At 38.3% G+C, this 13731-nt stretch overlaps 1 protein-coding gene across 1 annotated transcript in view; it reads left to right on the forward strand.

Moving 5' to 3' along the window:
- The window catches only part of zzef1 (zinc finger, ZZ-type with EF hand domain 1), a 188817-nt gene that overhangs the window by 19652 nt on the left and 155434 nt on the right, over positions 1-13731 (forward strand). Inside the window, 10 exon segments of the mRNA XM_052035349.1 lie at positions 1136-1280; positions 3716-3910; positions 6421-6604; positions 7382-7581; positions 9380-9590; positions 9746-9862; positions 10347-10525; positions 12510-12611; positions 12863-12954; positions 13520-13668. Coding sequence (XP_051891309.1) covers positions 1136-1280; positions 3716-3910; positions 6421-6604; positions 7382-7581; positions 9380-9590; positions 9746-9862; positions 10347-10525; positions 12510-12611; positions 12863-12954; positions 13520-13668 — 1574 coding nt within the window.

Consider the following 13731-nt stretch of genomic DNA (forward strand, 5'->3'; position numbering starts at 1 on the left):
GGAAATGGTGATCTCATTCCCTGTTTTGCCTCTCCCAAATTGGAGAGAAGCATTGGAGAAATCAGTCTGAAATAAAAGTTAGTCAAGGCAAAAGTCCGATTGGTGTCACTTGCTTCTCAATGCATTGTAATGACTGTATTGCCCAGAATAGCATTATACCAACACGTATAAGGAGCAGGAAAAGGCCACTTCTCTGCCATTTTAAGAAGATCATGTCTGATCTAATTGTAACCTCAACTCTGCGCATGGTACTCTTTGAGGTAGAAAATTCCACTTTTGGGAAAGGGCATTGCTTCTGAATTTAGTGTTGGTAGTGAATTTTTTGCCCTTCCTTCAGGTGTTTCTTGTACTGACTTCTTAATTGGCCAGAGTTTTCAGGGTATTCAGGATAAAATAATACAGTGATTAAACTGGTATATCAGAATTGTAAAGAGTGCTTGCTTTTGATGACACATCACCCAAAATAAAAGCTGAATAGATGCCTTTGGTAATTTCAGAGTTAATGACTGAATATGTCTGTGTGGGTTTAAGCGTACGTTACTGGTGAATTTATAATTGCCTTATTTATCATAACACTGTGTTCTTTGCCATGTGAAGTATGAGATTAGCTACAAAACTGAGTGATCAGTAGTCAATTTGCACATAGCAATGTGTTATCAAGAGCAATAAAATAATTAATTAGATTATCTGTTCTCTTTAGTTGAGGGAAAATGTCCAAGGTTCAAGGAAAGGTCTCTAATCTTAGAATAGTGTCTTTTGCATCCATCTGAAATAATAGGCTTTGGCTTCATACTTGGTTTGTAAGCTATGTATTTTAGACAATGCAGCGTTCCCTCAGTACTGCATGGGAGTACTAGTCTGCTTCAACTCCTTGGAGTGGGACACAGACTCACTGAAGCAGGACTGGCATGTAATTATTAAATTTCTGGAGATCTGGTTATAATGCTAATCTATTGAATATAATTCAAAGAAATGCCAATTCACTGCTGCTTTTAGTAAAATTAGATGTATTGTTGGGCAAATATTTAACTTGATGCCAATAGTAATCGACACCTGTGACACTTCCTTCAATCTTTTCATTTGCAGCCTCGGCAATCCCTTACTGTATCACTTTTAGCTGTCTTTTTTTTGCCAGGCATTTGCTCAGTTCGATGCAGAGGGAGATGGCACAGTCGCTGTGGAAAACATGTTGGAGTCATTGAAAACCTCTGGTGGGGCTAATCTGCGGGGAGAATTGAGTCATGTGATTCGACAGCTGCAGGCGTGCTCCCTAACTCCAGGTGAGGGGAGCCTGATTAATGTTATATTACTGAAATTACAAACTGATGGATTCTCTGATAATTCTTTAACGTTAAAAGCCAAAATTTTCTGAATATTCCTGGCTCAGTATCACAAAGATAGTAATCCTTTTGTTTCCTGTGCTCTTATGATACTTTTATTGCTTTTTCCCGAGGTATTGATCTCTGAATGTTGGATTAAGGCCAAAGCTGATCCACACACCCACACAGACACCCACACCAAGGGAGACTGGAGTTAGAAACCTTGGCTGGTTTATGTCCTCTGGCCGAATAGTGCAAAATCTTTGTACCAGCTAAGTTAAATAAACCCAGACAGACTTGCAAACCAATTTGAAATGGGGCCGGATCTGAAACTGGTTCCTGTCTTTTTAAAAGAAAATGTACTGTGGTTTCCTTTGTTATCACCGTCCTTAACCACCTTTACAAGTGGGCTGCAAAAGACAATAGGCCTGAAAGGTTAACTCTTTTCTCATTTCACAGGTGCTGCCTGAGCTCTTGAGTATTTCTGGTATTTTCTGTTGGTGCTTCATGCTCCAGGGTTATTTGAGTTGCTGCATTGTTTTTAAGATAGTTCTTTAGAGAATTTTTACCTTCTGAACTGATCACAAAGTTGTGGATCCCCATAGGATATCTTGTTGAGTAGTTTAATATTGGGCACTTACATTGAGTTACCTGGCGACACCTTGACTATTGTTGCCTTTGTGCTTGGCATATGTCCTTTAAGGGGAGTCTCAGCACTATATGCAAGCATGAACATTTCATGATCATTCTGGGGTACCCTAGGAAGGAATAGTTTTCTCATGTGATGACATCAGTGTTCTGGCTAATGCTCCCATCAGGTAAGGATGTCAGATCTAGACATCTGAGTAGTTTTTCTGAGAAACTACACTTTATTCTGCCCCTTTTGATCTGCAGGTTCCGTTAGTTAGACAATGTGTTATAAATGTCAAATTATTTATACAGCAGATATGTACTATTTGGCTTACATGCAATTAATGATACAACAGTAAAAAAAAAGTGTTAGAACTGCCATCGAAATCGAATGACAGGAAGCAGCTGAGATTTGGTTCACTTTTGCTTACGTACTCACTGGACTCCAATTATTAATTATGTTTTTATCATAAATAAAGAGCCCATTGGAACGTTAATTGACTACAGTTGAGCACATCAAAATGGCATTTAAAAGGATCCAATCAATCTACTAGATTGACTCCTAGAAGCAGTTCAGACACAGGGATTATGCTACAAGAGATTGAATAGAATTGGTGTAAACTCACTAGGTTTTTAATCTTCAGACACAAGGCATTTGAGAGATTGGATACTGAAAGGACATTTCCTCAGGTCTGGGATTAGGGCTGGTGATCTAGAACTGGAATGAGAATATTTTTTTTCCAGACAGAGTCTTGTAAATCTTTGGAATTCTCTACTTTGAAGGGCTGTAGTGTTCATTTGCTAACTGCATTTGCATATGTAAGGGAGGATGTGCTTGATCAGGGGCAGTGCAGAGAAATTTATTGGATTAATTCCTGGGGTGAAGGCGTTGCCATGTAAATAAAGTCTGGACCTATACTCATTGTAGAGTAATAGCAGGTGATCTTATTGAAACATGTAAGATTCTATGATCGGTAGGTTCACGCTGAGGGAATATTTCCCCTTCTAGAAGTAGAGGGCATAGTTTCAGAATAAAGGGTCACCCATTTCATACTGAGATGCAAAGGATTTCCTTCTCTCAGAAGGTCATGAGTCTTTGCTATTCCCTATCCCACAGAGCTGTGGAGGTGGAGTCATTGAATATATTCAGGGTGGAGACTGACAGATATTTAACTACAAGGCAGTTGTAGCGTATGGGGAGAGGAAGAAAGTGGTGTTGACACCTATATCAGATCAGCCATGATTTTGTTGAACAGTGGGGCAGGCTCATGAGGCTAACTCAATTACTCCTACTCTTGTTATAGGGCAGAGAAAATATTTTGGGCAATAAGGGAACCCAAGGATATGGGGTTGCACAGGAAGGTGGGTTTCAGCACATTCAATATTGATTGACAGCAGGGTTGAGCTACGTAGCCTATTCAAGTCAAGTTGAGTTTATTGTCAGATGTGCAGGTACAGTGAAAAACTTGCTTGCAGCAGCATCACAGGCAGGTAGATTCAGACAACACACAGAACGTAAATTGTACATAGATTATGCGAGACAGTGAAGAAAAATGATTCTCATAACTATTTATGTTAATCATGCAAACTTTTTTAAAAATAATATTTTCTTGCTGCTTGGAATTGTGCCACAGTTTCCTGTGACCATCTCTTTTCAGTAATTGGTGTAGCTAATTTTATTTGCAAATTCTTATGTACTTTTGTCAGATTAGAGCTTGTTTGCTTCCTGTTATTTGCATGTATTTATTTCTCCCCTTTCCTCCTAGGATTTGTTGACATCTTTTCAAAAAATAAGGAACGCATGGGTGTTCACGCTGCAAAAATCTTGCGTTTCCTCCACAGGAACAGAATCCCAAGTAATGCTATCCCATTTCCCATGATGGACAGTTATAATAACATTTGTGCCATGCGTTCCTCCGTTTTGAAGGATTGCCTAAAGCAATTGTTAGAGAAAAAGAATGGTAAGAAGTTTGATCTTCAAGTGGAATTATAGAGTATAAATGGCACCAATAAACCTTAAAATATTGTTTTACTCAATGACCTTTTTCTGAAAGAATAAGCAATTGGAGTGTTTTAACTTTTTTAATGAGGGTGCTCATTCGGGTAAAATGTCTTTTAAGCATTTCTGTGCTTTAGTGTTCTTTTGAGAATGCCAGGTTCTGGCTGTATGGTTATTGGAAATGCAGTACTTTGCGTATGTCCCAGTGAACATTAACTCTATTGACTGCACGTATTGTGTGCTGATCATGTTCACCAGTGTCGTGAAAGAAAGAACTCTAACAGCATGGTGGGCCGAAGGGCCTGTTTTGTGCTGTATGGTTCTATGGTAACCAACTCGCTCCACACTCCAATTTGTAGAAATCCTTTTAAATCAATTTATTGACGCAGGAAAATCCAGTTTCAGCGTAAATATGTCAAATTCTGAACCTGTCCATTTTCTCTTGGAGACAGAGTGAATGTGCATCGATAAGTAGATGAGTGTGCACTGCTTTTAAACTTTTTATTGGAACAAGTTTGTAAAGAAAGCTAGTTGAATTTGCATTTTGTAAAAATTGATTGTTGTGATATTGAATTAAGGTGAAAATGTGTGTAGTTGTGACATTTCCATGTAATAGAATAACCTTAGAGATGTCTGCTTACAAGAGCCTCTTGGCAGAAGTTCTTGTTGTTAATGGGAAAAAGATCTTGCTGTTTTTACATGGGGAAACACTTGGTTCTGGGACCTAGATGTTAAAATGCTTTGTGTTCAATAAGTTAAGCAGAGTAATTTTTCCTAAGAAATATTGCCTACTGCATACCAATGTATTCATTCTTTATTGGACTATGAGGTGTTGCATTTATGTAGTTTGACCATTGTGCTAGAAGAATATGGAAATTGTATTATGTCATTGACTCCTTGGTCTGGTCACTGAGGTGCTTTTTTGGTTACCTGCTACTTGAGTTTCAAATATCTTTATAATGTGTGAGGATGTGACAATTTCCTGTTTGTTTCATATCTGCATGGACAAAAAACCTCATCTAGTTTTGTCATCCTTTAATTTCTCTTACTTTTCAAAGTAAATTATATCCTATGATTCTTCATTATTTTGTTCTTTGTGGTTGTAATTTTCTAATATATTTAAAAAATAATATGGAGCACATCCTGTAGTCTTGCTTGTGTACAGATAGTGGTGAAAAGCAAAACAAATACAAAAGGAGAAAAGTATTTAAATAAAGAAAGTAGTATGAGTGCATGTGTGAACTGAGAGTCTGAGTGTGAAGGAATGAAAAGGAGGAAATCAAATTTCAGGCGAGGAAGCAAAGTGAGTCTCAGGCCTTCAGCTTGGAGTCTGAAAGGAAATAGGAGTGCAGAATGCCTTTGGGGCAAGCTCATTATTTTAGCTGAAAACGCCATTTTCAAGGGACTTGTTAATAAACGATAAAGGATGGTATGGTGGCACTGCAGGTAGCTCAAGTGTTCCAGGTTTGATTTTGATCTGCCATTTGTGTGGAGTTTTCATGTGCTCATTGTAGATATTTGGATAAGTACATGGATAGGAGGGGTTTAGAGGGATATGGGCCAAACACAGGCGAATGGGACTAGCTTGGTGGGCACTGGTCGGCACAGACTAGTTCGGCAGAAGGGCCTGTCTCCCTGCTCTATGACTCTATGATGGGAGTTTTGAAAACCAAAATTAGTAGATCTTTGTTTTGCAAACGTGTCAAGGGGCGTTGAGAAAATATGGTTGAATCAAGTTTGGCTGTAGATTAGTTACAATCTAATTGCATAGCGAAGCACATACAAACTGAATGGCTTATTGTGTTCATCTTACGGAGATAAATTAACGTGTGATTAGTAACAGCAAAGCATCATATGGTTGCTCAGTTTAGTTGACTCCTTGTCTAATAGGAAGCACTTGATGTGGTAATCAATGATGGGGGTAATTATTATAGATAATGACCTTTTCTCACTTGGTGAAGGTTGTGCTTTGCTCTGAAGACTGTAACATACTGTATTGTATGAAGAAGGAAGGTTGGTAAATGTTTCCCAACATAAGCAACGTAGTTAGCCAAGATATTCATTTCAAAGATGAACAAAGTCTAAATCATGTTCATGTCTGAAATGAATAGCTTGGCTAACTATTGCTTACATTGGGAAACATTTACCAACCTCCCTTTTCCATATAAGACAGTATGTCTACAGCCTTCAGCTTCTATTTTTAAAATCTGATTTACTTAAATTGACAACCTGGCCCTCTGTTTTGGACATCTGGTTCAGTAAAGAGAAAAAGTTGATAGTTGCAAAAATTCAGTCCAAGTACACTGAAATAATTTCTTTGAGTCATTTTCTTTAAAACTTGTACTATGCTGGAATTCAAGTCAAAACCATGCTGAGTCTTAAATGAAAATGTCACAAGTAGCGTTTAATTTGGCAGTCACTTAATTTGTATGGTATCATAATTTTATTAATGTATTTCTTAATTTCTCACAGAACAAGCAATTCAATGTCCCACAGATATGAATGGTGAAAGAGATTTGGATAAGCTCAAGGTAGTAACCAAGTGCTACACCACCTTGGAAACTTCCTCAAACTCAACTGATGTTGACAAGATGATCAATGGAGAAACAACTTCCTACTGGCAGTCAGATGGGAGTTCATGTTCGCACTGGATCAGGTGAGTGGGCTAATGGTGACAAAGGTGTGCCTATATATACTTGCAGAAAAGAAAATTTTATTCTTTAAGTAAGTGTAGTTCAAACCACTGATCATTTGATTGTCCACTTAATCATTTTATACCATTTTGGCAGGGAGTATAAAAAAAGGCATTGTAAATATTGAGGTAATATATATAAGGCACTAATTTATGTTAAAATCTATTGGCTTAATGAAAAATAAGAAGTGCTGGAAATGCTTCGCAGGCCAGGTACCATCTGTGGGGGAAAAAGGAGTTCATGCTTCAGGTCGGAGACCCTTTATCAGAACACTGGTAACTTACCTGTCTTTATTACATCAGCTTTCAGAGGTTTATCTTGCCTGCTTGAGCTTTGAAGCAAGGTCTAGTTCAGGGGTGCTGACTTCATATAAACTGAACGACTTGAATGTTTCTAGCGATTTCTATTTTCGTTTGCCATCCAGCATTTAATTTCTGTTCATGTGTTGTCACATGGTGTGTCAAGGTGCTCCACATTGATTCTTTTCTTTGTTTCTCTTTACCTGTTGCCTAACCCTGCTCAGAGTAAAAAAACTAACCCATTTGAGTTCAGGAGTCTCTGGGGAATTGAGGGGGGAGAGGTGGAGAAGAACAAACCCTGCCATCAGTGGTGGACAAGTTTTGTTCATCAGTGCTGGACAAGCTTTGTTCATCAGTGCACTGTGATAAAACATTTCTTATTGTCTTTCTTTTTAAAGGAAAATTGGATGTGGAAGAGTAAATTTTTATTTTCTCTTGCAGGTTACGCTTAAAACCTGATGTTGTGCTGAAACATTTATCAATAGCAGTGTCGGCTAGTGATCAAAGTTACATGCCACAACAGGTGACTGTGTCCTTGGGGAGGAATCCCAGTAACATGCAGGAAATCCGTGATGTCCGTATTCCCAGTAATATGACCGGATACATTACATTGCTGGAAAATGCAAGCATCAATCACCCATGTAATTGTACAGTTTTCTTTGTTACATGAAGATATTAATGTCTGTTTAATATTGTCTTACATTAAACAAGTGGTTCGCTTGATTGTTCTGAGGTTGCTCCAGGTCACACTCCTCATTGATGTGCAATCTGAAAATCGCTTTTAACACAATAGATGGAAACTACATTGTTAAGTCCTAAATCGCCACTGTGTTTAACTATTACATGAGAATATAGGAAATATTTTTTAACAATGGAAATACTTTGTTTAACTCCTTTAGTTTGACAGAGTTATTTCAAACATAATTATCTCAAAGGAAAAAGGAAAGTTTTGCAATTGATTGTTGTGGCTGGTAATGGGAAGTGAAAACAATTTTTCATATTAATTTTCCTATTTTGAAAGTGTGCATTTATAGTTTCTTAGCATGCTATCTATACATCAGAAACAATTGAAATCATATTCCATATCTTTTGAAGATGTAAGAGATTGTTATACCAAATAGTGAATTGATACTCATGGCTACTTATGAATGGCTCAGACAGAACGTACAGCATGTATATGTGCAGTTCTTTTAGACAGTTAGAAAACCAATTTTTGGTTTCAACAACTTGCCTTTAAAGAATCTTTCTTTTGCCCTGGTTGAAGCTTGATGAATATTTTTGTAAAACATGGGACTAAGCTTATCAGAAAATATTTGAAAGTATTTTTTATTTATTTAATAGAAATGTTATTATTGATACTGTATTGGTCCTGTCATATATATTGTTCGAATCAAATGATTCAAAGTATTGAATGTCAGATCATAGATATATTAAGCCCCACAGAATAATTAAATATTTAACAATTATAATTATGACTAAATATTGTGACTTTTGGGCTGAGAATTCCAACTTGTTTCAGTTCTGAGCTCAAAGTATAGGTTAATCAAATCTTCATTTGTTCCAATATCTGTTTTTTGTGTATACCCTATCCTCAACTAATCTGTGACAATTTGAATATTTGACAACAGATACTTGTTTAAAAGCCTCTCTTCCAATGATTGAACAAAGCAAGCTTTTCTGCTTGTCATGTAGCAGTGTTTCTAAAGTTAATAATCCTTTACCTATGCCTCATTAACTTTTAAAATGTGTGTGTACTGCTTATTACTTTAAAGAATTACAATTGTAGAATTCTCAATAAAAGCTAATATCATAATATAAAGAGCACTGTTATAACAGTGCACTGCAGTACAAGCGGATTACCATGTTGCTAACAGTATAAATCAACAAACTTGGCACTAAAGATACCATCTGCATTTATAAACAATGATACATTCTGAAATGTACACCTCTGGCCCGTGAGTTTCTGCCCATTAAATTTAAGAAGCAAACTATTATGTTTGAGTACTTGTAGAGCAGCATAAGGATAGAGTCACAACAGGAAAAGTAGTGTGCATTGTACTTGATGCAGATCTGGCTGTAGAAGATCAGGTGGAAGTTGATGGGCATGAAAATGCTGGGTGAATGGAACTGAAAGACCACATCTACAAATTCGCATCAAATGTTTATTCACATTTGTGTACAAGATCAGTGTTTTAGTTCACACTGAACAATTTGCAGGACGGGTGACATGAAGTGATTTCCTAATTGTCATGGTACCTTTCAAATATTGCCTGATTATGGGTGAATGATATTTTAATGTATTAAGTTAGATTTCTTATTAGCTCTTGAATTTTCATAAAGCTAAGTGTTAGGTAAAATGTTATTTTTCAAGTTATTGTTGTAAAATTGGAGGAAGAAGGCAACGATGCAGTGGAATTAATATTTTAATTTTTTGATAAGTTGTACAGATAAATATTAAACGTTGTCATGGTGATGGGTGTGACACAAGGATTCATGGGCTGAAGACTATGGGATACCAGGTTATGAAGAAATCTGGAGTGTCTGTGTCTGATGCATCTGCCATTTGGTATTTGACCCTATTAACGACACTGGTGACAGCTTCTGTGGAAACGAATCCAGACCTGGCGCAAAGTGTGCTACAAATTACACAGTAAGTAGTTCAGAATTTTATAACTATGCAGAGAATCCCCATTTACTTGCTCTCTGTATTAATGCTGAGTATTGTTTTCCCTGGAGTGATTAGTTCGTGGCACCATGAGTATTGATTTTTAGAATGAATAATCAGCATCTTTTCCCTTTGTTTAGAAAAGCACTGCAGCACATGCCGCCCCTTTCCCTCACAGCTGGGTCCACAGTGATGCCCAGCTTCATGTCAACAAATGTCCTGGAGAAAGTGGACAGTTTTCTCATCAGGATTGCAGGGTAAGTGTTATTTAGATTATCTAGGTCTTGCTTTTGGAATCAGAATGAAGAATAAATTAAGGCAATGCAAATGGCACCCATCAGGAGGGTTGGGGATGAGAGTGCCTGAGACAGTAGCCCCTTTATACCACAGTATGGCAATTCTATTACCTAAACTCAATGCAAGTGCAGGATTTAAAAGGTTTGTACTGCAGAAAATTGATCAATCATAGTCATTATCTAAGCTGGGCATTGTTTTTCTGTGCATGTGGTTTAAAAGTATACCTTTCTTAAGTGCACCTGGATTTTGTTAGTGTACGTCACATGATATGTACATAGCTTGGTGAAATTTGGAGGGCAATTTTTTTATTATCAATGTAGAAATAATTAGTCACATTGAGCAAGTTGAAGAGGAGACTTGTAAAAGAAGTTTTCCAATGTACTTGCCCCTCAGCCATGAGCAATATTTAGTCTATTGCTGAGAAGTGTACGTTTTCCATTGCAGATGCTGTGCTAGTCCTGAAGCAGAGTTGACCCTTTTGGCTTTTGCTTTGGCCAGAGGAAGTGTTGCTAAAGTGATGATGTCACTTTTGACCATCAGTGATCATCTAGATGCAGAGTATGAGGCTTCTCAGCTCCTCACAGCAATGGCATCCGTGCGACTAAACCAGCTTCATAAATATGGTAAGCAATTTGCAGTATGGTAAATGGTCTTTATCCATTGAAGAGGTATAAGCAGTAATCTGCTGTTACACCAGCTGATCAATAGAGCTGCCTCTTGCTCACTATCACGTTAATCTTCCTGGTATGTTACCTCCTGTATGCTGCTGCTCACAGCTCCAGTAGCTAGGGTGGATTCTGACCTCTAGTGCTGTCTGTACAGAATTTGCATATTGGCCCTGTCCCACAGATGTGCTGTTTGGTTAATTGGCTCCTGTAAATTACCTCTAGTCTAGGTATGTGGCAGAGGAATCAAAAGGGAGTTGATGGTCATTTGACAAAGAATAAGTTATGGTGTTGATGGTATTGTTCTGTAGGGAGACAACATGGACTGGATGGGCCAAATGGCCTGTTTCATGATAAGTAAGTCCGTATAATTAAAAGCTGAACCATCAGTGGCTTTTAAAATAGTTAAATCTGTGCTGATATTACTGTCATTGTGGAATTGGCAACTGTTTACCCAACTTGTGTATCAGTGGTTGCTCTCTTGCCTCTGAGATGTGAGCACAAAAAAACTCCACAAAATGCTGGAAATACTTTGCAGGTCAGGCAGCATTTGTGGAGAGAGAAATAAAGTTAAATGTTAACTCTATTTATCTTTCTAAAGATGCTGCCTGACCACTTGAATATTCCCAGCATTTTGTGTTTAACAGAAACAGATTACCAGCACCTGCAATATCTTCTGGGACCATCTATCCTGACCCTTTACTGCAGGGCCAAGGAAGTGCTGCACTTGAAGGTGTTCAGATGTGATGGTAAAGCCAATCCTAGCGTGTCATGTGGATGTAAACGGTCACACGGTGTCACTTTTAGATAGGCTGATGAATTCTCCCAATAATATTTCCTCAATTTACATTTTCAACTTTCTCACAGCAGATTGTGGGGCCTCAATACTGCTGCTGCATTTCCTGCATTAAGGTAGAACTTCAAGTGTTTTGTGAGGTGCAGATGTGCCAGTTTTTCTGTCTGCTACTGAAGTTACATTTTCAGACTCGTGATTGGAATAATGTACATGTGGGGAAATATATTTTTGAGGCTTGAGAGCTAGGAGTATATGACTGGATGGTTTTATAAAGCTTTTATGTTCATAATTTTCTCCACTGAAGCTTTACTTAAAATATACTGCAGGTTGAGTAATGTGGAAATTTAATATTTGTCATAACACACTATTCATTATTCATCCTTTACTCTGTAAGGTACATTTCACCAGCTGTTTCTGCTGTTGTAGTTAATACGCCATTATTAACTTTAAAACAATCCAAAATCTGGTTCTTGCATACATCATAGAATTATGGCTTGGTTTAATGGACTTGGGGAGTGTCATGAACTTGATGTGAAAACTAAATGTTGTAGACAGTCAATGTCATCCTTAATTTCCACTAATGTTGTATCTAGCTCAACACCCACTGAGTTAGTGAGCTATGTTATTACTGTGTGCTTTAAGGTTTTCTCCCTTGAATCTGCTTTATGGAGTGCATTCTTGGGCCATATTGCACAATTTTACTTCTGCACTATTTGGAACAAGCACAGTATTTCTAAAATCTGGAGCAACAAATAATCTGCTAGAGGAACTTAGTGGGTCGAGTAACATCTGTGAGGAGTGTGGGGGAAAGAAATCTGCCTCCAGCAGATCGTTGCTCCAGATTACAGCATCTGCAGTCCTCTTGTCTCCATTCCTAAAATCTGGCCATCATTGATTTGTCCTTTAGCACTAAATTCTTTTTATAGAAACTTGCTGTGTGTAAATCGGTTAGGTTTCCTATAGTATGATAGTTACTATACTTCATTGACTATAAACACTTTTGAATGCGTGAAGGAGGCTGTACAAATGAACTACTCTTCGTATCCTTTTGTGGTCCCATGAACTCCCTTGTTCACTGAAGGGAGTATGCGCTCTGTGTCTGTCCAGTGTAAAAGTCAGCTCATTAACGATTTGTTGATTTTGCAGGGAAACCACTTCAGTTGACTGTGGAGGCCTGTGATGCCAAAGAAGGAAAAGAAAAGGGATTTGGACCCACTGCTGTGCTCTATGAGTCACTGCTGGGAGACGGTAAACATTGTGAATGTAGTTCTGTATAAGGGTGGAGGAGGGGAGAAGGAAACCGGGGCCATTATTTGCCTCGGGAGTAGGGCTGTTTTTCTATATGTGGTAATGGGGATGGAATCTTGTTTAGGGATCTTTTTCCTTAGGTGATGTGTTCATATTTGTTGGTTGACGCCTATTGTGTCTGGGACCTGAGTTGATGAATGGTCTTTAACTCTGAGAATCAGCTGATTTAAATTTCCCTTGATCTGCTGCAGGATTTTTGTCAGAGGCCGGCCATACACGAGCCAGCTTCATTCTGTCAACAAGAACTAAATTAGCCATCCAGGTCACTCAGATCAGGGTTAAGGTGAGTGCTTAACTGTGGGGATAGATGTAAGCTTGGCTGCTTGTGACTTTGCTTAACCATCACTGACAAATCCATGGTTCCCTCATCTTTAGTTCCAATTGCTGGCCATTCCCACTGTCCTCCATATACTAGTCCATCCAGGTTCTACGCTTGTTACGTTCAAAGTTCCACATCCACCTCCCCAACCACTTCCATTTTTTCACCATCCTATTGAATTCCTCCAGTTCTGGTGTATCCTGCATCTAAAACTTTGGCATTTGTCATTTAGTTCTCTGAGCTTTCTCCCAGCTTTTGAAAATCCTCTATTTCTCTTTGTAACCTCTCCCTCTCTCTATACCCAGCTCTATCTTTTCCCTCTTTTGGTCCCCCCCCCCCCCCCCCCAATCCTCCCGTCCCTCCTGATGCGCTCTCTCTCTGCCTGCCTTGTTTTCCCCTGCTGCGTTTTCTCACCCCCAACCCTTGCATTTTGTTGCTGAGTATTTCAAAGTTAAAAGCATGATTTTTGTTTCTAGGCCTTCTGGTTGACAGCAATGTTCTGCTGATTATTTCACGTTCTCCCTCCCAGGTCCATAATGGTGCTAAAGGAGCAAAATGTGGCTTGGTCTTTGCTTATAATGATGAGTCAGAAACCTTTGATGCAGAGAAACATTTCAAGAGGTTTGAAAAGTATAATAAATGGAAGCTACAAGAGTTTCGACAATTTGTGAAGGAAAGGTGAGTCACCATATGTAACAATTTCCATTCGGTCAACTTGTATCAACTGTGCGTCTTTGTGTA

This window comes from Pristis pectinata, chromosome 21, assembly GCF_009764475.1.
Source record: "Pristis pectinata isolate sPriPec2 chromosome 21, sPriPec2.1.pri, whole genome shotgun sequence".
Lineage (NCBI taxonomy): Eukaryota > Metazoa > Chordata > Chondrichthyes > Rhinopristiformes > Pristidae > Pristis > Pristis pectinata.